Below are 26091 nucleotides of genomic sequence, written 5' to 3' on the forward strand. Positions count from 1 at the left end.
GGTTCGCTTTATGCTAATTCACTATAACGCTTCTTTACCAGCGTACAGATTGCATTTTTGGCAAATTTAACGAAAACTCATCTGATGGAGTCGATAGCTCGAAAATGAATAGCAATACAGCATTAAAACGTTTCCCATGCCGACTTGAGAAATTTTCCCATGCTCAGTTAAATTTTCTCGTACACTAATTTAAATGCAGAACAGTGACTTGTTACGTAGTTCCGAGATCAACATTTTAAAAAATGATCAAGTATATTGCTTGTAATATTTGCGTTATATGCATTTCTCCGAAGTGTGGTCATCACTCAGTACAGTATTAGACATTGTGCATAACGGACAATTTACTCAAACATTGTATCATAATTAATGCAACCAACACAGTTACATTTTTGAAGAGTTAATAATGGCGGATAAAAATAAAAAAAGCAACATCTGGACGCAGTATGACGACTATAAATGTAAGAAAAAGATTTAATTTTCAAATTCAATTAGATGCTTTGAAGCGAATCGATTCCGGTCAATGACAAGCGGATGAGTGCCATAATTTAGGACTGGCAAGTTTAACTGCAAGAACAATTTAAAAAAAAAAAAAAAAGAATTAATTTTAACAGCAGAAAAGACAGCTGTTCCACTGCAAGCAACTAGGGCTGGGCAGGCTATTAGGATTGAAATGTTATGTTATGTTATGTTGTTATTTTGGGTTTTAGGAGCATTAGCAACTAAGGCACATTGCTCCGGGATAGGCGGATAATGCTGCAGGGGGATTTAAAATTAAAACCCCTTTTAGTTTACCAGGAAGAGGGCCAAACTACAACCCAAAATAGACACATTTTTCATGATTAAATTCATCAATTAAATTAAATCATTTAAATTCATTATTTTAATTGGAATTTTAAGTTTAATTTTAATACGTAAGTAATGCAGAATATTTTATATATACAAATGTTTGAATATTAAATATTTTGACTGGCATTTGTGCATCGTTTCACTACCGTTTATTATTTATTAGGGAATATCCTATGGCACCGACCGCAACTCACAAATACATGTTACCTTGTGGGAATGCGGCACTCGCTTAGTGCAGATTCACTTAGCGCTCTGTTTTTCCGGAATGAGTTATCAGCATTAAGTGGGGTCACCTGTATGTCAATTTAAATAATTATCAATTTGAAATGCCAGATTTCTTGGTATGGGCCATAGAAACTTTTACAACAGAATGGAATGAAGTGATTTACAAATATTGCATTTTGAAAATATTAAAACTGAGAATAAGACTTTTTTTTTAATCTCTAATATTATTAATTTTTTTTATAATTATTTTTATTTAATTATGTTTCATTCTAAATAGATACATTATGAAAAATCTGTTGAATAAACCTGGGATGTTTAAAAAATAAAGAATAAGTTCAGGATCTTGCAGGATGGTGTTATAATTATTAAAAAAATCAATTAAATGAAAATATTAATACACTGAGGAATTTCACAAATGGCTACTAATTCTGTGATATAAATTCATGGGGGCATAAATTCAAATTGAGGAAAGAGTTGCAGAACAGATGTGCGAAATTTGCCTTTAACCAAAGAGTTGTTGATTACTAGAACAAACTTCTGTCTGTTGTGGAAATTGATAGCTTAAATATATTCAAGGAAGGACTGGACAAACTTTTGGAGCGAATGTAGAGGTAAAATGGGAAAGATTTTTTTTTTTTTTTTTTTTGACTGATGCTATATAAGCTTGCTTTCTTGCATAATATGCCACGACTAATGCTAATATCTGTACACTTCACATTGCCCCATATAGAAGTTGTAACAGTATTTTGTGCATGTACATGTGGCAGTTGGCCTCAATCTTAGGTAGATTTGAAAAGATGTAGCACTTTTGTCTTTCTGATAGACTGTGTAGTCCCTGATTTTGGGAATAACTTGTTGTGATTGCTTAACAAGATCATTGAGTCATAAGTGTTGTTTCCCAAACTTGTGCACTTCAATTACACTGCATTATTTAAGTATTATCTGGAATGCATGATATTCAAAGAAAGTTAAATTTGGCTGTTTTTTTTTTTTTTTTTTATTGGTAAAGTCAGCTTATGCCTAGAAAAGTTTATTTTGTCCTCTTTGGAAGGACTTGATATCTGTATCTCTGTTGCCTGCTTCACCTTTGTAGATGTCATTAATATATTTTTTTTCCATGCTGTCATCTGCATATAATTTCAATATCATCTTAATTGAAATTCTTTACACAAATAAAAAATTCTTGTAATAAAAATTTTTATTGCAAGATAATTATTATTATTTTTATTCAAATAAAAAATCATGTAATCTAATTGAATTCATCTCTTTTCTGCCTTGGAAGGTGATGTCAAATGAATTTGTCTACATTTTGCTGCAACCAGTTTGGGGGAGAAAGGCAGAGTCTGAAATAATATTCTATAATATTCAGTTAGTTGCTTTCTTAATTCTTGTTAAACTTTATTTTCTACACTGTATTTAAATTTTTTTTTCTTTCAAACTTACAATTTTATATATACACTGAGTGATCACTGAATTATAACCACCCTATGAAAACTGAATGCGACCCGTTAACCATGTGAGGTTATTGTTGTTGTTATTATTTGGTTTTTAGGAGCATTAGCAACTAAGGCCATATTGCTCCAGGGATATGCAGTGGTCATTCCCTGACCTATCTGCATCCTCCATATTGGGTGGTCACAGGCTCGAACCCCAGTCTAATCAAGAAGCATGTGATACGCACTGCTGCTCCTTCCCACTGAGGCGCCCCATGTGAGGTATGAGAGTGCAAAGTTAGTTGACCTACATAGCATAGATAAGGTGTCAGTGGTTCAGTAGGCAGTAAAATTACGAGCACGATGGGTAAAAGGAAGGATTTATCGGACTTTGATAAAGGACAGAGTGTGGGTGCTCAACGAGCTGGTGCCTTGATTTTCCAAATGCCTCAACTTGTGTTGTGTTCAAGAGCCGCTGTAGTTAAAGTGTACCAGGACTGCCGTCAAAATGGTCACACAACGACCCGACAGCAAAACTGCAAAGGTCAGCGAAAGGTTGATGTTAGAGATGAGCGCCGGGTCTGACTATTCGTACAGGCGAAGCACTGTTAAAGAGTTGACCACCCAATACAACATGGGCCAACCTGGAACAATATCTGGCATGACCATGTGTTGCACGTATGGGCTATACCAGTAGACGACCCCTATGACATCCTCTCCTAACCAAGGTTCATCGGCGTAAAAGACTCGCCTGGTGCAAAGAGCATGCAAGTTGGACGTTAGAAGACTGGAAGAAGGTGTGCTGGTTGGATGAGTTACGTTATTTACTCCAAGCCGTGGATGGTCGTGTACGGATCTGGCATTAACAACATGAGGTTCTTGATCATTTTCTGCATGGTATCAAAAGTGTTGGCCGGTGGAGGCAGTTGTATGGTGTGGGGCATGTTTCACTGGCAGGAACTTGAACCCTTGGTGCACGTGGAACAACGTATCAGTGGTCTCTGCTATTGTCAACTGCTTGCTGACTGTGTACACCCTGCTATGTTACATTTTTTCCCAAATGGTGATGGTGTCTTCCAATATGACAATGCGCCGAGCCATCGGGCACTTGTGCAGAAATAGGTTGAGGAACACAGTTCTGACTTCCAGCATATCGATTGGCCTCCAAACTCAAGTGATATTAATCCCATAGAGCACTTGTGGGGCAATATGGAAAGGCATATGCGGCGTTTGGATAGCTTGGTTGGCTATACCTCCCGAACGCCTCCGACATCTAGTTGAATCAATGGCACATCGGATAGCTGCTGTACTGAGGGAAAAAGGAGAACCTATGAAGCATTAAGTAGGTGGTCATAATTCAGTGATCACTCAGTGTATATAACTAATACAAACTAAAAATAGTACTGAAAATAAATTTTAAATAAAAACATACCAGTAGCATGGCAAAATTGCAGAGCGAAAATAATAAACATAATAATCAAACCAACAGGGAGGCAAGAGAAAAGGTAACAAGGCTAAAAATATTGTAGCAGAAACTCTCCAAATTAATTTAGAAAATCTAAATAATAAATGAATAAAAGAAATCAATTAAATTTAGATGCCAATTACACAAATTTAACGGTGCCCTCCTTGACAGGTACCAGGTCCAAATTCTGTGAAATATCCACACAGAGACATAAACTAACTACAATAAAATAAAACCAAAATAAACAAAAATAGACTGACCATCATGCCCCATATTGACAGAGGATTTTCAAATCCTCTGTATTGGTGGTTCAATCTAAGGATCGGATGGTGGACCGATCCTTCGATCAGTTTGCCTTTGTGGCAATTTTTCTAACGACTGGAATGCAGTGACTCCCTGACCATTACTAGTCCTCTGTCGATATGGAGCATAATGGTCAGTTTATTTTGGTTTTATTTTATTGTAGTTAGTTTACATCTCTACTTGTCATATTTCATGCAATTTGGACCTGGTACCCGTCGAGGAAGGCACTGTTAAATTTATGTAATTGGTATCAAAATTTATTTGGAGAGATTTTGTTACATTTTCAGTCTTGTTACCTTTTCTCTAACCTCCCCGTTGGTTTGATTATTATGTTTATTATTTTTGCTCTACAGTTTTCTCATGCTACTGGCACGCGTTTTTATTTTAAATTTATTTTCTGTGCTATTTTTAGCTTGTATTAGTTATATTTCAAGCATCATGTAGAGCAGGGGTGACCAACTGCATTTGTGATGCAATCTTTTTTTTTCCTTCAAAATGTGCCGCGATATAACAGCTCAAGAATTTCATTGCGCATGGTTAAAAAACAGTTAATCAACACATTTTAGGCATTTGGAGAGAATGGTGTGATTTTTTTTTTTTTTTTTTGGCTGATGCTGCATAAGTTCACACACTTGCTTTCTTGCATCACATGCCACCACCACCACTACTACTACATATTGAAAAATATTGTTTATAAATTTTAAAATTAAATATAATTCAGGATTCTTATTTTAAATTCATACGTATTTAAATTTTTAATTAATGTGAAGTTTGCATCTTCATATCATCTGCCAAGCTTTCAAAATCGGGTATATACTGTGATAAGGCCAACCATAAAGAATCTTCTGTATGCAAGTCCGTAAGAGTAGAGCGAGTCTTCATCTTTGTTTGTCTCAAAAACGAAAAGGCCGATTCAATGTGGAACCAAAAACAGGAATTTAAAAGTTCACTGCATTTTTTTTAATTTGGATACTTTTCTCAGCAAACATATTTCCAAACGTCTTTTTCTGATGATCTGGCTTTTAGGAAGATATCGTTTTGCAATGTAATAATTTTATTTTCAAGTAATATTTTCTCCATGTAAAAAATCTCAACAATTTTTTCTGCAATTTGTTTTGTATCTAAGTCGACATTAAATGGATAAGAAATATATTGAACAATGTAGCTGCTGACCTTGTATATTTGCAAAATGATCAAATTTTTTTTCTTTGAGATCCTCAGCCATTGCCAAAAATTGATATTTATATGCAGAAATACTACTAATCAGGTCACTACAATTTTATTTTTTCCTTGTAATTCAAAATTCAGATCACTTAATTTACTGGTAAAATCTGCCAAAAAAGCCAGATCACACAACCACTCCGTATCTTGTAGCTGCTGATAATCAGCTCCCCCTTTGATCAACAATTTTTTTAATTTCATTCAGCAAATTTCGAAATCTCTGTAGAAACTTACTCTGACTCAGCCACCTCACATCTGTGTGTAATATCAGATCTGGTTCATAACAAGTTGCATTTTGAAGAGTCTCCTTTGAAGAGATTATCCTCTGATGGAATTCACGATTTTGAAAGTTATGTCCATAACAATTTTAAAAAGAAGAAAAAGACTACCTAAACTGTCCCATAATCATTTCAACATTCCAAATGACAGCTACATAACGATAACAATGGAAAATGTGTGCATTTGTTAAAGTACATTTTTTGACTGTTTGCTAAGAAAAATATACCCAGTTCCTTGACATAATGTGGCCTTGACAATGCTCCCCCGCATACACAAAGACCACAGCCTGTGGGCATTGAATGGAGCGTGTTGGGAATTGTGGGAATTGTTTTACCAAGATCATTAATACATGAGTTGGAAGAAAAATGAGATGCTAGCAGGTCAGCTTTATCCTTGGCTGAAGTGACAACAGAGAACCATCTTGTTGGACAGAGGTAGGAGCAGAGATGGGCAAAAGTTGGGGCCAATAGTTTTGGCAAGAGACCAGAATGTTCGGCTACCATTAAGGCAAGAAGCAAGTTTTCTACTCTTAGCCTGTTCAAACTCTAGTTTTGATTGATTAATAACTGCTTTACAATTGTTGCAAGCTTTGGTGTACGCAGAAAATGAAACTGGAGAATTAGAAACAAGCCAATTACGATATGTAACATTCTTCTCTTGAACAGCCTTAGCACATTTATTGGAAAACCAAGGTTTAGATAAAAGACGAGATTTTAAAGTGGAGTGTGGGATAAAGGATTCCACTCCTGCAAGAATAATTTCACTGACACGATCTGAGCAAACATTGACATCAGAAGTTTTGAAACAGTAATCAGACCAAGGAAAAGAAGAAAAGTCTCGCAGGTCATCCCATTTTGCATTCTTGTAATGCCAAACAACACAAGGTTTGGAATAGCCATGAGATAAAGGTTCCATTGGAGAAGAGAATCACCAAGTTGTGATCTGAAGTGCCTAAAGGACCTCTAACTTCGACCACGTACTTAGAAGGGTTGTTTGTGAGAAAACGATCAAGCGTGTGTTGGCTGTATGATTAGGATTATCCGGTATTCTTGTAGGTAAATGAACAATCTGTGCAAGGTCATTAGCAATTGCAAAAGCCTCAGCATCTTGACCAGCTGGGTCAGTGTGACTAGAAAACGGAAGCCAGCTGGAGTTGTGAACATTAAAATCACCAAGGAAAATTACCTCACTGTTAGGGAAGTTGGACTGGAGAAAGACAAGTTGCAAAGAGAGGAAGTCAAAGAGCTCCAAGTGTTTAGTGGAATTGGGAGTACGGTAGAGACAACTGATGAATTTGACGCAATGAGGTAGAGAGATTTTAAGCCAGAGAAGATCAATGAGAGGAGATTCCAAATTGCCAAGTCTCTGACAGGGAATATCAGAACGGACATATGCACAAGTACCACCTTTGAGGCGAAAGGAATCATACAGCGAATAATTTAGGCATCTGAGATGAGCAGTAGTTGAATCAACCGATAACTGAGATTCTGTCAGAAAAAGTACATCGAGTTTGGAAGACTGCAAGTGGAAATGGACATCGTTGAGATTAGAATTGAGACCATGTATATTTGTGAAATGAATTAGGAAGTGCCTGGGAGGTTTAGATCTTTTCACAGATAAGCTTGATCTATTAGTTGGACAATTCATTGTGTATTCAATAGTAAGAAAAAGTGGGTGGGACATGCTGTATGAAGTAATGAAATTTTTGGATATGGCGTACACGTGGTAAGAATATACCCAGTTCCTTGACATAATGTGGCCTTGACAATGCTCCCCCGCATACACACTACTCGGATTCCCTCCAGTCACTATCTAGCAGAGTAGAGGTAGCAAGATTATACACTAGCTGATCCGGAAGCCTCCTAGAGAGTTACCAATAGGTTTGGTCTGGTGTACTAACTAGCGGCCGGCCTGCAAACACCGTTTTAGAGCTGTACCTCGAAATGTAAGGAATATTGGATCTCACCATGATGTTCATCATAACCTCAAAAGGCATCAATCATTGACCGGAACTTAGCTCTAGAGACTAAACATGGGGTCCACCACTTCAAGCCTCCAATAAGCAAAGTGGTGGCATTGCACCAGTTGAGAGTCATCTACTACCTAGGTATATAACAGAAGAATATATACTAAATAAAAAATTATTCAGTACATGGTCACAAGTTCCAGATAAAGTAATCGACTTTAAATAAGGTTGACATGTCTGTTATATCAAATATTAGTATACTGTGCATCTGGATTAACTTGCTTCTTTTGAAGTCATGATCCACCCTGCTCAAATTACTCTTTGAATCTATCTCCTCATCTGAGACACAAAGAAGGTTCCATTCTGTGATTACTCAATTAGATGAGTTCAGCAGGATATGGGAGTAACTTTAACTGGAATTTGATTTATTGCAGTCAGTTTTAGGCTACTCACACACAGAAGACTTTTTTGTCATATGGCTTTCTGTTGTCTTGTTAATGTTGCAAACAACTACAATAAAACAAAACAGTTCTGTTGCTGTACCTCTACACACCAACAACTAAAATGTTTTCTAGTTACCCAGATTTGAGATGGATTTCAATGATAATAATAAGAATGAGGAAGAAGAGAATGTTAACCTAAACCAAACATACAAAGGCATTAAGATAAGTAAATAAAATATATTATAACAAATTCTCTTCATTTTCTAATAACAATTATATACTTTAAAACATGTAAAAAAACAATTTTTAATATTAAAAAAAATAAATTATATGTGATTGCAGGGAAATGAGGGAAAGATTTTTTCATTATTTTTGAATTTCCTGGCCTGAAACAAAGTGGGGGAAAAAAAAAATCTCAAAACAATATTGTAAAATTGCTTATATTAATTCAAATTTTGATCTCATTGCTTATGTCTTTATAGGTATTTGGCCATGGGATCCAGCTTTAATTCCATATCTTTTGAATTCTTGATTGGAGCTTGGCAAATTACAAGACAACAAATTACATGAAATATGGAAGATTCTGCAGCCACTCTACATGCCAGGAAAGTATGAAGATGACTGGATTACCAAATCCTCTTCATATTTTTCATCAATATGTAGAACCAGTCAGTTCTATAAACACATGAATTTCCCTAACATTATTGGTACAGTCAATGAAACCACATAAGGATAACAAAACCTCATGACAGCAGTTCTTAATTTTTTAATTATAAAAAATATTTTTGACAGTCTTGATGGTATGGATGGATGCTGATTATAAATTCATTTGCATGGACGTTGGATCTTATGGAATTTCAAGTGATTCAAATTTTTAAAAAAAATTCAAATATGGGAAAAAGACTGAGCATAATCATTTCAACATTCCAAATGACAGCTACATAACGATAACAATGGAAAATGTGTGCATTTGTTAAAGTACATTTTTTGACTGTTTGCTAAGAAAAATTTGACATTCCCAAAAAGAATATTCAACTACAGGCACACAAGAGCATGCCAGATGTTAGAATGTACATTTGGGATTTTGGCCAGAAATGGAGAATTTCTCATAGGCCTCTTGATGTAAATATTGAATTTTGTGATAGCACTGTTCAGACCTGTTGTGTCCTCCATATAACTATATTCAAATGAAGGATGGAATTCTTTTAGTGGATATACTGTATGAATACCCATTAAAAGATGTAACTCCATCTGGATGCACAATGAAGTTTCTGGGACTAATATTAGAAATTATTTCGCCTCTTATTTTTTTCGCCTACTTATTGTGTAAATATGAATATACATACCTGCTTTAGTTTTTTCCTCGGGTTATTTCAAAACATTTTTTTCCACAGCTGCACAGACTTCCTCCCACAACTTCTTTAAAACATTGTCTGAATATTCTTGTAACATTGTTTGAAAATAATGTTAGTCTCTTCTCCACTTCATTGATAAACTTTTCAATACTTTCTTTATCATCCATGTAGATTGAATGATCTTAAAACATTGAAGAGAGTTAATTTTAATTTTTAACAGCACAGCAATTTGGAGGGAATAAAGAAAAGGCAGAGAGTGGGGGCTGAATTCAACAACAGTTCTGTTGTCTGTGGGTGCACCTGCATGAGAAGCTCTGTACCTTGCTCTTATCATATGACTGCTTAGTCGTTGAGAATTTGTGGCAACAATTTTGTCCTGTTTAACATGTGAGTGCACCCCCCCATATAATGTAATGGTACTCATCCCTATGACTAAACAGTTGCACAACAAAAAAGTCCTCTGAATGCAGGTAGCCTTAATATCAATTTTAAGTGTTTAAGTTGGTTTGTTTCTATAAGTACGTCTCCTGACTGGAAGTGTTTTAACATTTTGTGGGATCATGCTGCATTTTCCAGACATTTCTGTATGTTGAATGGTGAGAGTTTATTCACCAGAAACCTGATGAGAGTATATTATTAAAAATGTTGAATGGCATTTGTGTCTTTTTAACCTGTTAGGGAGAATAGTCATGTTCTGTGTTGTAAGCATCTAAATGTTTTTAAATTCACTGACTCAAAAGGGAAGCATACTTCTACTTCCTTTCTCTGGATGTTTACTTACCCCAGGTTACTACATCTACCACTGGAGGAAGGAGCAATGCTATTGGTGGCTAAGTGGCATGAGATTTAGTAAAGAAAAAAAACAGGAAGGTAACATTTCTATTCAGACCTGCTTATAGTTTCCAAAGGCAAGGCTGAATAGAATGTTATCTGTTAACTGGGATGTTCATCCCAGTTAACAGATAACAATAAAAATGCTAAAGGGGTTAAAAAAATATCAAATAAATGTATATGTTTATAATTAGTAACTGATTATAGAATAAATCTCTTGAAAGACACTGGTCTTGTGCCCTTGGTCTGAACAAAGTGATACACCATTAATTCCCATTTTACCAAATAAAAACTGTGATATTCGCAGAGAACATGTTATCTAATTTATTTCTGTGTGGAGAGACACAATAGAAAACCTGTTTATTATGCTCTTAAAGTAGATGATAATCAAATAATCAAATTAATGTCTGGTGAATCCAGCCTGCTTATTAGGAGTTAAGCCAAGGTTAGGATATTTTATTTTACTACGGTTTGTCTTCAAGGTATTCACTCAAACATGGCATATAAGATTTCTTGGAGATGATAAAATAATACTCTACAGTCTTGCTCACTCTTCAGCATCCAATACTTAAACATTTGTGTACCACGTTGCCTTAAAAACAATTATTACTTCAACACTTTATAAAGTTGTAATAAAAATATCATGACTACAATTTACAAAGTTTAAATCACATTTTCTGTGACATACCTCAAAATTTTTTCACCTATTTCCCCCTTCTTTTAATTCTTTCCCAACATCTGTGATAAGAAGAACAGAGGTAAACTTGAATCCAGTTTTTCTGAAATAATTATTTTACAGATCACCACAACATTTTCATTAACTACAGAGCTGCACGGCAAACCTTATTTTTTCAAATTTTCGAATCACCAAGTTTTAACTTTTTTGTTTTTTTTTTTTTTTTTTTTTTATATGAAACCCCCAAACACGAGAGGTTTGTTTTTAGGAGCATTAGCAACTAAGGCCATATTGCTCCGAGAATATGCGCTGGTCATTCCCTGACCTTTCCACATCCTCCGTATTTGCTGATCACTGGCTCGAACCCCAGTCTAATCAAGAAGCATGTGCTACGCACTGCTGCTCCTACCCACCTGGCTACGGAGGCACCAACACAAGAGGTATTAGAACCTATAGTACTTAGTACTGTGCATGGGTTGGAGGTTGAGAAGATGAAAGAAGATATTTGTTGACATTAGACTTGAACTTCTGTAGACTGTAATTTTCAGGAATTAGGAATGAAGGAAGGTTGTTCCAGAAAGCGGCAGTTGAATGAATAAACGAGGAAGATGAAAATTTGGTTCTGTGGATTTGAAGTCGGACAGTAAATGGATGTTGGCTTGTGGTGGCACGTGTTCAGACTGTTTTGAAAGAGAGAGCGAGAATTATAGAAGCCAGTTCAGAAGAACACTGCCCATGGAAGTATCTGTAGAAAAGGCATGCAGCAGAAACAACATCTAGGAGACAGAGTGGAGAGACTCTGTTAGAGATGAGTCATTAATTAACCTAATTGACCTCTTCTGAATGGAATCTAGAAGCCTGAGAGAGGTTTTGGGGGCACCGCCCCAGATGTGGGAACAATATTCCATAGTAGTCCCAGCTGAATATGCAGAAATAGCAAGATCATTGGGCATCCTTCATGGGAGGTCAAAATTATCTCCTGCCATCAACTTGTGTTGGAAAATGAGGAAAAGGGAACAAAAAGTTAATTCATGCTTCTGCATGCAACATTCCACCTCCCAACACACTACTGGCTCTCTACTTCTCTTGTCACACTGGCCACTATTGGCTGCCAGAATATTTTTATATTCCAGCAGCCAATAATTTTCCAACTACCACTTTCACTCCTATCAAAAACACTTGTGCGTAATATCATATGCTTCTATCAATCCACCTAACTTGTGTTTCAAAAATTAATTACATTCATCTTCAGTGCAATTTGGATTGTTTCCTCCCATCTGAAACACTCATGGCAGCATTTTCTGCTCTCATTTAAAGGAACTGTTTCAATAATTTATGTAGTTCCTTGCCTCCAAAATAATTTAATTTTCAAGTATTCTATTATCAGTAATAGCAGTCTACATTAATAGGTTTAACATTCTTTTTTCTTGTCTGATTATACACCAGAGTGTGGAGATTTTTCAAGTCCTAGCCATTTCACATCCTCATATCTGCCAACTTTTGACTTTCAAAAATCTGGAGTTCAGATAACTGCAAGCAAGAGGCAAATTTTTGGATCAAAACAGGCGGGGGAAGAACGAGTTCTTTTTGCAAAATGCAGGAGGATTTTTAAAGTCCACGCTGCCCTAGAAATTAAACTGACAACAGCTTAATAGAAGACTGTTTATCAGTACAGTTCAAAGATTAACTTTCCTAGGATTTTTCTGTTTGTGGCATTCTGTCTGAATTTTTACAAACTGGTTTTGATTGCTTCAGGAAGATACCACTGCAGACGTTACCCTCTTCAGAAAAGTAGAGCCAGAATTTTGTTCATAACTTTGTCTAGACTTGGCCATCAAGAGAATTTCCCAAGCTTCAGCAGAAAGAGAAGTTCCAAACTTAGTTTTTGTTTTCAAACATGGCTGATTATTCTCTCACACTCAACATTGTTATGAGAAATCGTTAAAATGTCAAGCATTACTCAGAATAATTTGTTATAACTCAAACTTCCTTGTGCACTTGTCAGTTCCACACCTAAAGACCATTCTACATCAATTCTTTTTTTCTTGCATAATAGTGTCTGCTTCTTTCTCACATGAAACTCACAGAACATGCTACAAAACACTCGTTGCTTCATCTATTTCTTTATCTTTAATGATGCCAAGAAGTACAGGAATCTTGTCCACAAAAAAATTACGTTTGAAACTGCTGCACTGATAAATGTAATTTGTGCTAAATCAACATTTATAACATTTTTTGATGGGAACTTGTGCAGACTGTGCCCTACTGAGAAAGTACTTTCTCATTGAATAAAAGAAGAAAATCTTCTTTTGAACCTTGCCAAAAGAAATGCTCATGAATAAGCTTATGAAGATGGCTTAAAGACCGCTTATTCATAAGCATTAAATCAAGATACACTAAACGAATGTAAGTGGAAGATTTCAAAACTGTTGGTATAACTAATTTACATATCACATTCTTCAACATATACAGGCATAATAACCTCAGTAAATGGATGTGAGGTATATACAGACTCATGCTGCAAGTCAAACTGACTCAGTAGCCGATAACCTGGAGTGTGAAATGGGCCCAGAGGTTTGCAGTCAACAACCAGCCATCACAACACATGAAAACCCTGTGGAATGCAGGGAAGAAAGTCAAGCGAAAAGTGCCTTCCTTAATGATGAGCAAAACAGGTTTCTGAAAAACACTGATGGCACCTGTGCAGAACGCATGAAATTCTTCTCCATGCAAACTGCAGAATTTCTGGAAAACATAATGTGGAAATTCACATCAATATCTGACAGTCTGCAGAATTTATCTGAAGAGAACCAGCAGCTTTGTGTACAGAGCAATGGACATGAAACAAGAAATAGGTCTCCCAACCAATCAAGTGCATCAACTAGCAACCTTATTTATGCCCAATGAAAACAGTACAGGTGACCACCGCTTAACGCTGATAATTCGTTCTGGAAAAACAGAGCGCTAAGTGAATCCGCACTAAGCAAGCTCCGCATTCCCATAAGGTAACACGTGTATTTGTAAGTTGCGGTCGGTGCCATGCGATATTTCCTAATCAATAATAAACGGTAGTGGAAAGATGAACAAATGTCGGTCAAAATATTTAATATTCAAATATTTGTACATATAAAATATTCTAATTATGTGGTAACTATTTATGTATCAAAATTAAACTTAAAATTCCAATTAAAATCATGAATTTAATTGATCTAAATTGATTTTAATTGATTTAATTTAACTGATAAATTTAATCGTGAAAAATGTGTCGATTTTGGGTTGAACTTTGGCCCTTTCTAAATAAACTAAAAGGGGTATTAATTTTAAATCCCCACCAGCATTATCACCCAACAATAAAGTCACCAGATCACACTTTGAAACCTGGCATGTTTTTTGCTTCTTTCAATATGAAACTTCTTTTAGGCATTCGTTTCCACAATAGTCCTGCTTCATCTATGTTATAAACTTGTTGAGAAGTATAATACACAATACCCCTCTTCAATAATTTTAACAAGTTCTTTTTTGAAAGTTTCGGCTCCTTGATCTGCACTTGCGGCTTCTCCCTAGATTGAACCAGCCCTTGCCAGTTTTAAATGGTTCCACATTTTTTTTTTTTTTTTAGGTATTTTCTTTAGATCATCATATTGGCTAATCTCTCGCTCTCTCTCTTTTTTTTTTTTTTTTTTTAATAATATTTAACTTAACTGAATTCTGCATTGAACATTATCTTCAATAAAATTAGTCTTTTCCATTTCAATCCTAATAGCCGACCTAGCCCTAGTTGCTTGGAGTGGAACAGCTATCTTTCCCGCTGCTAAAATTAATTCTTTATTATTTTATAATAGTTCTTACAGTTAAACTTGCAAGTCCTAAATTATGGCACACATCCACTTGTCGTTGAGCGGAATCGATTCGCTTCAAAACGTCTAATTTAATTTTCAAATTCAGTCTTTTTCTTACATTTATAGTCTTCGTACTGCGCTCAGACATTGCTTTTTCATTCTTATCGGCCATTATTAACTCTTCTAAAATGTAACTGCATTAGTTGTATTAATTACGATACAATGTTCAAGTAAACTGTCCGTTACACACGATGTCTAATACTGTACTGAGTCATGACTAGACTTCGGATAAATGCATATAACGCAAATATTTCAAGCAATATACTTGATCATTTTTTAAAATGTTGATCCGGGAACTACATAACAAGTGACTGTACTGCAATTAAATTAGCGTGCGAGAAAATTTCACTGAGCATGGAAAAATTTCTCAAGTCGGCATGGGAAATGTTTTAATACTGTTTTGCTATTCATTTTCAAGCTATTGACTCCATCAAATGAAACGATTTCGTTAAATATGCCAAAAATGCAATCTGTAAAAGAGTGTTATAGTGATCTGTGACAGCGTTATAGTCAGATACGGGTTATAATATAAGAACAGCGTTATAGCGAATCAGCGTAAAGCAAACCACGTTATAACGGGGGCCTGCTGTATACCAACAACGTCGCACTCAATGTGGCTCAGTGAACCTCAGAAAACAAGCCACAAGAAGTAGAATTGATACACGATTCCAATGTTCAAAGGAATTATATTCCCCAATTTATGTATAATGCAATGCCTCATATGCCTGTCACCCTTTGCCCAATGACAGCCATAACACAACGAGATAAGAATCAGCTCAATAGCAGGGCTCAATGACAGTAACCACCCCCCCCAAACCTGCATCTAACAACACCGGGGGTTGCCACTCAAAGACCTCTCAGGTGGCCCTCTCCACAATACCGATCTAAAATAATAACAAACCTAAAAGGTTAAAGGATACGATCCATACTGGAAAGAGTGCATCAAGACCCACATTTGCAGAAGTAGTCACCGGCCAAAAGATGCTGAGAATAACCAAAAGATCCCACCAGCAGGCTTATAGGCAGCCTCTACTCCCTACCCAAGGCATCTCTCACCGATCAACATGTTCACTCAAAAGAAACCCACAGAACTTTCCTCGAAGGGGGACTCATTCTAATTTGTACACAGCAGTTCAGACTTGTAGACAAAACTTTATAACTCTACTGTAACCGACTACTAAACAGACAGCATTAAGGCCACGTTTGCAGAAGTACATGGAGTGAATACTGATGTGAGACAGAGAACAACCAGGTATCCAACCTATGCCTCTTTCATCCTTACCTGCCACCCACAGAAAATGAGCTTCGTGCTGGATTGAAGGCCATGGCCCCCTGGAATCCTCATCAAACCCTTCCTAGATCAGAAGCACGAACCGCAATAAACCATCAACATCAATGCAATAGCAATTAAAGCTACCAAGGTCCCAAGTCAACAAAACGCATGAGAAATCAGATAACTTCACTGAGAACAAACTTACCATAGGAAACAAACTGTCCACATATCATTCAATCCAACTCCCAGCAGATTATAATGACAATCCCCAGGGATCCAGACCTGTGAAGGATATCCCTGTACACACCACAACACACAGTAGACCAGTGTGAACCTTAAAAAGAGATTTGCCACCTGTACAAACAAGTTACTATGGCTACCACCATTCGAATTGCCATCAAAATTCAAGGAGTATTTGTAACAAGCTAGACACTGTCGAACAGCTTCTCTCTAAAACCTTTGATATTCTCTGCATTGCCAAAATGTGGCTTGGGAATGAGCAGGACTCCCTTGCCTGCGCTCCTCAGCTGGGTACCAGATGCTTTGTTCCTCTAGAGAGGATCGTAGAGGGGAGGTGTCACAATATTCTATAATACCACTATCTTCTCATTGGTGCATTCTGTGGTATCCCTCAAGCTCAACACCAACCTGACAGACATAGCAACAGTATACATTCCACCAGGCCCAAACAGTGACATCATTGAAGATGTGATCCACTGGCTGGTAAATCACCTCCACACCTCTGCTAAGCACATTATTTGTGGAGATTTCAATCTTCCACCTACTCTCACACATCTTAGTAGGAAACTCATTAGCAGTATGGATTCATTGGGTATCAGCCTACTTAACTGCCACCCCACAAGAGGATCTAATCTCTTGGATCTCATATTCTCTTCAGTACCATACGACCTCAAAGACAGTCCTCACAATCTATTTCAATCCGATCACGAACCAATTGCCATACTCCTGCACTTAGCCGCACCTAACTTCGATATCCAAGGCCCAAAAAAGAAAAAAAAGACATCACAGCACCCAAATTCATTGATCCACCACGATGTCTTGAAGCTGCATCCTCGATAACTTGGGAGGCTCTCAATAATTGTGATCTCGAGCTAGCTGTGGACCTCATGACTAGATGGATTTGAACCATTACAAGTTATGGTGCTACAAAGACCGTCTGCATCACTTCCCATTCGAGAGCTTGGTGGACACCAGCATCGAACAACAGCTTTCAAGAGATGGAAAGAATCAGGTGCTATACAAGATCGTATAGCCTTCTCGAGAGCCCGGGCAGTGTTCAACTGCCAGAAGTCATTTGCAATTAAAAAGCATTTAAATGCAACCCTTCAAAAAAGCAAATCATTTTATGACTCTCAGCACACAGGAATTGCAAAAACACTGGACCTTCAACTGGGGATGGACCACGTTGCATGGTTCTGAAACACTGTGGCCCTGATGTAACTTACCCATCAACAACATTCCTACTGATATGCTCGCCACAGTTTGCATCACCAGGAAGCAGCTTATAACTGTTATAAATGGATTGCCCTGATTTTGTGCCAAAATTCTGATTAAATGTCTTAGCTTGTTTATCATCGATCCTCTACTATCACAATTTTTAACCGTGTTTTAATGCAGCACAACTCCCCCCCCTCCCCTCTGGAACAGATATGCTGAGGCTACACCCTAAATGCCAATCTGCAACCCTCATTAAACAGTTCAGGCCAATCTCTTCAGCCTCTTGAAGCTCATGGAGAAGACATTACTTTCAACCATCACCAATCAAATCATGCCTCACAAACCCCCACAGATTCACTATGCCATTCCAGAAAGATCCACAGTCACCAATTTAACATCCATAATCAACACCATTCTCAGTGCACTAGAAGCTAAAGCAGAGCTTGCTATCATATACATCAACCTGGAAGCTGTCTTCAACTCCATCAGTATCCCCTCGCTTGTTCACCTCCTAGAAAACTACTTCTACATAAAAGGTGATATGTTGTGGTTTATCACAACCCTGCTGTCTGTCAGACCATTCTTCTTAAAGCAGATCAACACAAAATCTGGAGAAAGATCACTACGGGAGTTTCCCAAGGTAGAGTCCTCTCCGGAGCATTATTCACTGCAGTTATTATTCCATTTGTGCAACAGAGAGAGAAGACACACTCTGCTATGTCAATGATATTAAGATATATACTAAAATTAACTCCGGTGAACATCTCTCAATCATCAATAAAAAGATCAGTGAAAAGTTACATGACTCAGGATCCTATCTCCATCAATTTGGCCTCCTGATTAACCCTGCCAAATCAACCCAAATTGTCTTTTCTCTAAAGCACCAACTCACTGAAATCCAAGCTTCTCTAGATGGCATTCCCTTCCCAGTGGTCAAGATGCATACGGACTTGGGAGTCCTCTTCAACTATAAACTGAGCTTCAACCCCCACACTGACAAGCTCATAGCAAAATTCTGTCAAATGCACTGGACCACAAAACAACAACTGCTCCATGTTAGGGATCTGGATGTGACTCGTCGGTACATACACACCTTAGTATACCCCGTCGTATTGTGTCTAGGAAATTTAGGGGTCTGCGACCCCTATCAACATCAAGCGCATGTACTCTGCCAAATACTGGCTCCTTCGTTGGATCATGCATAAACATTGTCGTCCACCCCAGCAAAGGACAACTGTGTTGGCAATCTCACAAAATTTTGCCTGACTTCCAGATCTTGTATTGGAAAAGCACCTTGTTCTCACTGCCAAAATGACAACCAGAATGGTCTCAGAGCCAAGAATCTGGGAACTGTGCGGCTGGAGAATCCCTCTACCCGGACTGAGGTCAGATCCCACTATAACAGACTAGCCCTTAGTGACCGCTTTCTCCCCAGGGAGCTGCTCCCCACAATCCAATCAATTGATGGTAACCCTGTAGGTTTGTGAAGGACCGGCGATACCGAAGACAGAACCTTGGCCAGGCAAACTGCACATTGATATGGGCAGCATAATAATGCCCAATATATTGTAAATAATGTTCAAAGGGACGATGTCTTTATGAATGTGTTGTGAATTAAGTCAAGAATATCTTTATGAATATAAATATAATATAAATATGAATGTATTTATGAATATTTTTATTAATACATTATAAATAGTGTCAAAAGCATAATATTCTGTAAATAATCTGACACTGATTCTATTGTTGGCTCTGGGGGGGGTGTGCTCAAACTTCAATGTGGGCCCCGTTCCCCCAAGGCTATTGTCAATCAGCCAATGTAAAACCTCTGGAATTACTGCTATGAAGGGTATATTGTATATACCACTTTTGTATACAATAAAGATTATATATATACACATTCAATTGGAGCTATGTTAAGATTTTTGCACAGTGGCATAACAATTAAAAGAAACAAGCAAACTGCTTTATTCAAGACAGAGGAGAGGGTTGGTTGATTTAGAGATTTTTTAGGTGCATCGGCAACTATGGCCATAACGGCACAGAGGAGAGGGATACGGACTTTCAGCATGAATGAGGATAACGTGCCTGTTTAAAATTGCTTTCACTATTGCAAAAAATATGCTTTTCATTTCAAAACCATAATTTGGGATGCTGCTTATATTTGGGCATTTCAAATTAAACAGGTTTTTGAAAACAATGCTGATACTGCATCAATCTCTGATATTATTTGGTCAAAAGATAAAACTTCAAACTATTCTTTAGGTTTCCAAACCAAAATGTCTGCAAATGTTCATAAAACTTTAAATCAAGGTACACTAAATGAAGGAAATTAATACTTATAAGTATATGTGAAATCATCGAGTACCTGAAAGATCTCAATCTGAATATAAATGCAAGCAAATCTGCTCAAATTACTTATTCCCTTCAGAAACAACCCAACCACATAGAAATAAAAATTGCAGATGTCAAATGTTTACGCTCACAAAGACCTTGGAGTTGTTTTTGATAAAAATCTCTCCTTTAATGCCCACTATTTATATGTTGCTCAAAAAATTCAAAAAGCAAAATGGTTAATCAAACAAGAAACAGCAGCGATTCAAGACAGAAAAACAGTCATTAAGCATGTTCAAAGATGCATCTTTCCCATTCTGTCCTATGCTTCCGAAATCTGGTCTGGTGCTCCTCAAGTAACCGTCAAGAAATTCCTTGCCCTAGAATATTGGGTTCTTAGATGGCTCAATAGTAAGCTTCGTTTTCCCCATAAAATATCCAGGCAACAACTTTATAAAAACCTAAAAACAAAGCCTCTGCAACAGATGATCAACGAGTCTGGAGTCATGCTTCTTGCAAAGTTAATCACCTCTGCATGCGATTCACCAAACCTAGCCAATATAACAGCTATGCCAAACAGGGTAAATTCAAGAAACCAGCAATTCAAATCCAACCTCTCCAGGCTCAAACAAATGGACAGAATGTTCCCCAATGCATCTCTTCACCTCATAAATCATCACAACATTGATTGCAACAGGTTAATCAACTCTGAAGCCTACAAGAGTCAGATCTCTGATAAAATGAAGAAAAATAATCCAACCCAGTAATTGCAACTGAAAGCCAAATGTCCTGTTCTGCAATTTTTTTTAAATTCATAACTGTTCTGCAATTTTTAAATTCATAACTAAAATTCCTAGGCATTGTTAATATCTATATAAAATCTGCTATGTACATATACTCTATTATTTTATTCATTCCTGTTGTATTTTTACCTGCCCCTAGCCATGTGCTGTGATGGGCTTGCTGTATTTGCAATAAATGAATATTTATTTATTTATTTATTTATATATAGCTAAATGTATTTAGTTGTATATTCACAAAACTAAATATATTATTCAGTTGAATAGCAATACTAATTAATAATGCATTACTATACAATTATGAATCAAAAAAAAAAATTAAATATTAATTTACAGTAATTTGTCTGTCCAAAATTTAACAAAGTTACATCTTGAGACTGATATTTTTATTGCAGTTTAAATGTACAATATTCTAATGACATTCTGAGACCAGAGATAAAACTCACCTAAATCTTGGCATATAACACTCAGTGGCACACTTGGTAATATTTCTTTTATCTGCCTAGCCATTGAATTTAAATCCAAATGGGATGAACTTAATTCTTCTGAATTTGTAGCAGAAACTATGGGCAACATAACAAAGGTGTATATAAATGCTTGCATATTAAATTATTTTAAATGCAATATAATTAAACCTTTGCAGTCTAGAATTATTTTTGCTATCTTCCCAATACAGCCCACCTCCAAAATCCACAAAAAAAACAAAAAAAAAAAACCACTACTGAAAATATGATGTTCAAAAATTTAGCATTAGCATTAGTAGAGGCATTTGATGCAAGAAAGCAAGCTTATGCAGCATCAGGCAAAAAAAAAAAAAAAAAAAACCCACTTCCACTTCACCCCTCTGTTCGTTCAAAATACCTGTCCAGCTGAGCCTTAAACTTATTTAGGCTATCAACTTCCACAACAAGGGATGGAAGTCTGTTCCAACTACCCGCTGGCTAAAGGCAAATTTCCGCACGTCTATCCTACATCTGTCTTTCCTCAATTTGAATTTGTTTGAGTTTGCATGAGCTGATACATAAAAATTATGTAGTAAAACATTTTATAAACTCTTTAGACATTTTAAAAGTTAAACATTAATTATTTATGATTTTTAGTGTTTGATATTTCTTGAAACTTTCAAAATCCTGCATTCCTGATTTTGAGATGTTTCAGAATATTAAACTGTTTCTTTTTCTCCCACTTCTAACATTTCAGTCATATATGCTGCACAATCTTTCTACTAATTTGGATTCTCATCTGTCATCACCAAATGATGATGGAAATTTGATGCCTCTTTTGCATCTAAATTTGACAGTACTTTTTTAGAAAGAATGGACATCTTGTGATTAAGATTTTTTGAGATGGATTTTGCACCTTCATAAAGATGAAGTTGGCAATTGAGAAGTCTAAAGGTCAGAAAAAAATTTTCCTCAACCATCTCATCCAAAAAATGTTTCATAGTACCTTCAGTAGAGCAAATCAGTTTCTGAATGATACAAAGTATGATTCTTGAAGTAAAAGTCAAGCTTTTAATAGTAGTAGTAATGGCAAATGATGCAAGATTATATAGCATCACCAAAAAAAAAAAAAAAAAAAAAAACAGTTCACCTAACCATACCCTCCAAGAATTTGTCTAGTTCTTCCTTGAATTTATTCAACCCATCCATTTCCACAACAACAGATGGAAGCCTGTTACAACACTCAACCACCCAATGGCTAAAGGCAAACTTCCGCACATCTATCCTGCAACCATCCTTCTTCATCTTGCATTTATGCCCCCTCATGTATGTAGCCTCAGAAAATGGAAGAATACTATTAAAATTCAGCTTACTTCAATCTGTTCAAGACTTTAAACACCTCAATCAGGTCTCCTCGCAAATGCCTGGTCTCGAGACACCCCAATTTGCAGAACTGAAGCCTTTCTAGGTAAGAGCAGCCTTCTGTTCCCTTCTCTAATCTGGCCTTCTCTGCACCCATTCCAGTAGATCTACATACTTCCTAAAGCCACCAGACCTGTATACAGTACTCAAGATGTGGCCTAACCATGGCCTTATACAAAGGGATAATCGCCTCCTTATCTCTACTAGCAAAGTTTCTGCATATCACTGACAAAACCCCATGAGCTGCCCTGTCTACTTCAAGAATCCTGTTTCTAGTCAGCTAAAATCAATATATGGAAGGCCCACTTTGTTGGCATTTGAGGATTATAACATTTGAATGAAATTCTACCCTTGAAACCAACAATAGTTTCATCTAATGCCATAATTCTTCCTAGAAAAAAAATATATATTTCACAAAACTTGTCATTCAGATCACCCAAAATGTTTTTTTACTTTAGATCCCCCAACTTTAAATTCCTTTTGTTTCCTATTTTGTTGGTGGGAAGAGATACGCCATTCAAAATATCTGGCAATTTCTTCCTTTTGGCAAATAAGACTTTCTTGAGAAACAGAATTTTGTCTGTCCTTTCTACACACAAATATTTTTGTATATTAGTTTTTTCATTTAGTCCCATTTTATCACCATAAAACTTTTTTTAGTTAATTTAAATTCTGATTTAGAAAATTTTATTAATTTCTCAATTTTTATCAGCTTTTCACAATTTTTCAATTCTCAATTTTTCACCTCTAAATACTTCTAAAATGAAGAAAAAGAACTGCTGCCTTTTGTTAACAATTAAATATAAACATTTGTCTAGTTTTACCTTGTTCATATGAAGTATAAATATGATGACAGTGCAATAATCCTGCCAGCACAACAGGAAAGCAAATTTCATAACTGGCAACACTGATCATCATGGCCACTATGACATCAGATGGGAAGTCGAATTTTATTTGCAGCTGCCATGACATTGGACTGAAAATGGTTAACTTAAATATAAATTAAATAAAGCCGTGGCCATATATAAAAAGTTAATAATTGGAAAACTAAAAGAGACAAAGTTGCATTTTTATTAATGCTACAAAAAGTTTAGTTTAGGTTTTTTACCACCATAGGTAGCTTTAACTCTAGTCAGTATCAATGAGTGTAAATTGGGATTTATAACATCACAATACTTGTTTTCAGTTGTCTACAGCAGACTCAACACCACTGAATGTTTGTTTTGGCTGAAATGAGCAATCCTTTAACTAGCTATTTCACCCAAAATTGGAAGTGTTAACCCCTGCACATCATTTGAATGGATATGAATTGGCCTTAATCTAGTTTAAATTATCTTGCAATTGATTATCAGCAGATTTGTAATTCAATTTCACAGTCTCATGTAAAGCTCTGCATCTCTCTACTGCAGTATCCTCCTTCCACAATTACTCTGTAGAATGAGTAGAGTTATTAGAACTTTTAAACCATTTTCATATGAAATTTCCATCTTGTGAACTGAAACTTTTGTCAGTTTTCATATTTTACGTGTATGAACTCTTTCAGAAAGAACTGTAAATTTATTATCTACATATGTGACTGAAAAACGCGGAGTTTCAGTTGCCTATCTCAATGTTGAGTTTTAGCTGTTACTACGTTGACAATATTTAAAGTAGCAAACTTTACAAGTAATCATATCATGTGATTTCCTAATCGGAATATATTTCCTTCATATCCTTCACACAATTTCATGCAAATAAAGTAGTTTATAATATTTTAGCAAACATAAGAATTTACATATAGCTGCCTACTAAATATGATGCATTTGCACTAACTTGTACATTTTTTATACATATGTAGATACTCTGCATTTAACATGATTATTAGAATTTTCAGTGTATATATAAATTACAAGTACACATATTGCTTGTAATTTATCTTAGTCATTTTGCTGTTTAATCATATTAAAAAATAGGATATGCTTTATTATTAAGTGTATCTGTGGATGTCTAAACACTGACGCATCGGAACTGTTTGCCCAAACATTTGCTTCCACTTTTCAGGTGAGTGTGACAATGTTATGTGCATGTGACTTCATAGGGAGATGGGGTCGATCATTTTTTTTTTTTTTTTTTTTTAGGTAGAAGAAACTCAGCTGTAATAAAAATTAATGTCATACTTTACATACGTTGCTGAAAAAGAGTAATCACACAGTTATTTCAGTATGTGTTGTACATCCATAACTGATGTTGAAAAGATAGGAAAACAGTTCGGTTCTAATACTGATATATTCCAGTCTTACCAAATACTACTCATTTATTCATAAATGATATTTTAACATGTTCAACTGAAATTTCCATTCCCTTTCTTCATCAGACAACATTAGAAATGGATCAGAGATAATCAAGCCCTCCATAATACTGTTCTCTCAGCTGGAATGTCACTATGAATTTACTGAAGAATTCACACACATGAGAAGATATCAATTCTTTTATGCCTAAAAGCAGCTGTTAAAAGGATTGGAGTGGCCTATAAGCAAATTTTAACAAAAAAAAAAACAAAAAAAAAACCATTAATGCCTTTCTTCTGTTACTCTCAAACTGAAGTTAATCTTTCAAGTAGAGAGCTATAATACTTGAAAGATTAAATTGTTTTGTAAATCTTAAATTTAGGTATAACCTTAGGATTTATGGTGAAAACTTAACACATTAAGAGATACGGTTTCTTTTAGAATGTGTATGTTTATAGCAGTATGCTACACATTTACTTGTTTACATTCCAAACCTTGCAAATAATGAATCAAAATATATTTCTTTACATTTCATGGAAGGTTATTTTTATGTATAAAGAAACAACAATACTACACAATTAAAAGAGATCTTTCCAAAGGACACTAACATACCATGATTCATGAATGCATCACAGGAACCTGACTAATTGGACAGACTAAACAATTTCCTACAATCACTTAGAAATACTCTTTCCTTAGTTTTAAAGTTATTTAAGGTAGAGGCATTTTTGAGAAAAGGAAGTTGCTAAATTAAATTAAACAACTGCATGATGTGGCAACTTTAGAAGTGCCAAACAAGAAGTTCTAACACAGTAAAACTTTAATATTTAAAATTAGAAAAAAGGACTACACCAATTTACAACTCCGGCCAGAAGTAGGAAGAGTAATGTTGCAACAATTATCCCTTCAACTATGTTTTGATTTCCATATTCCTTGCTGTAGTGTACCAACAACAAATTCTTTTAGGAAATCAATTGTATCCTACTTTCCTATCTCAATGTTGCGTTTTAGCTGTTGACTATGCTGACAATATTTAAAGTAGCAAACTTTACAAGTAATCATATCATGTGATTTCCTAATCGGAATATATTTCCTTCATATCCTTCACACAATTTCATGCAAATAATATTTTAGCAAATAAAAGGATTTACA

General features: G+C 35.9%; 1 protein-coding gene across 3 annotated transcripts in view; it reads right to left on the bottom strand.

Annotated features, from left to right (window-relative positions):
* The window catches only part of LOC150087274 (lipid droplet-regulating VLDL assembly factor AUP1-like), a 194603-nt gene that overhangs the window by 10296 nt on the left and 158216 nt on the right, over window positions 1–26091 (bottom strand). For all 3 annotated transcript variants that reach the window (XM_090371933.1, XM_090371932.1, XM_090371935.1), the window contains one exon: window positions 21254–21370. In XM_090371933.1, the coding sequence (XP_090228059.1) occupies window positions 21254–21370 (117 nt within the window). The remainder of the gene's footprint in view (window positions 1–21253; window positions 21371–26091) is intronic.

The sequence above is a fragment of the Mastigoproctus giganteus genome, chromosome 4, assembly GCF_048544385.1.
Source record: "Mastigoproctus giganteus isolate SK-2022 chromosome 4, ASM4854438v1, whole genome shotgun sequence".
NCBI lineage: Eukaryota > Metazoa > Arthropoda > Arachnida > Uropygi > Thelyphonidae > Mastigoproctus > Mastigoproctus giganteus.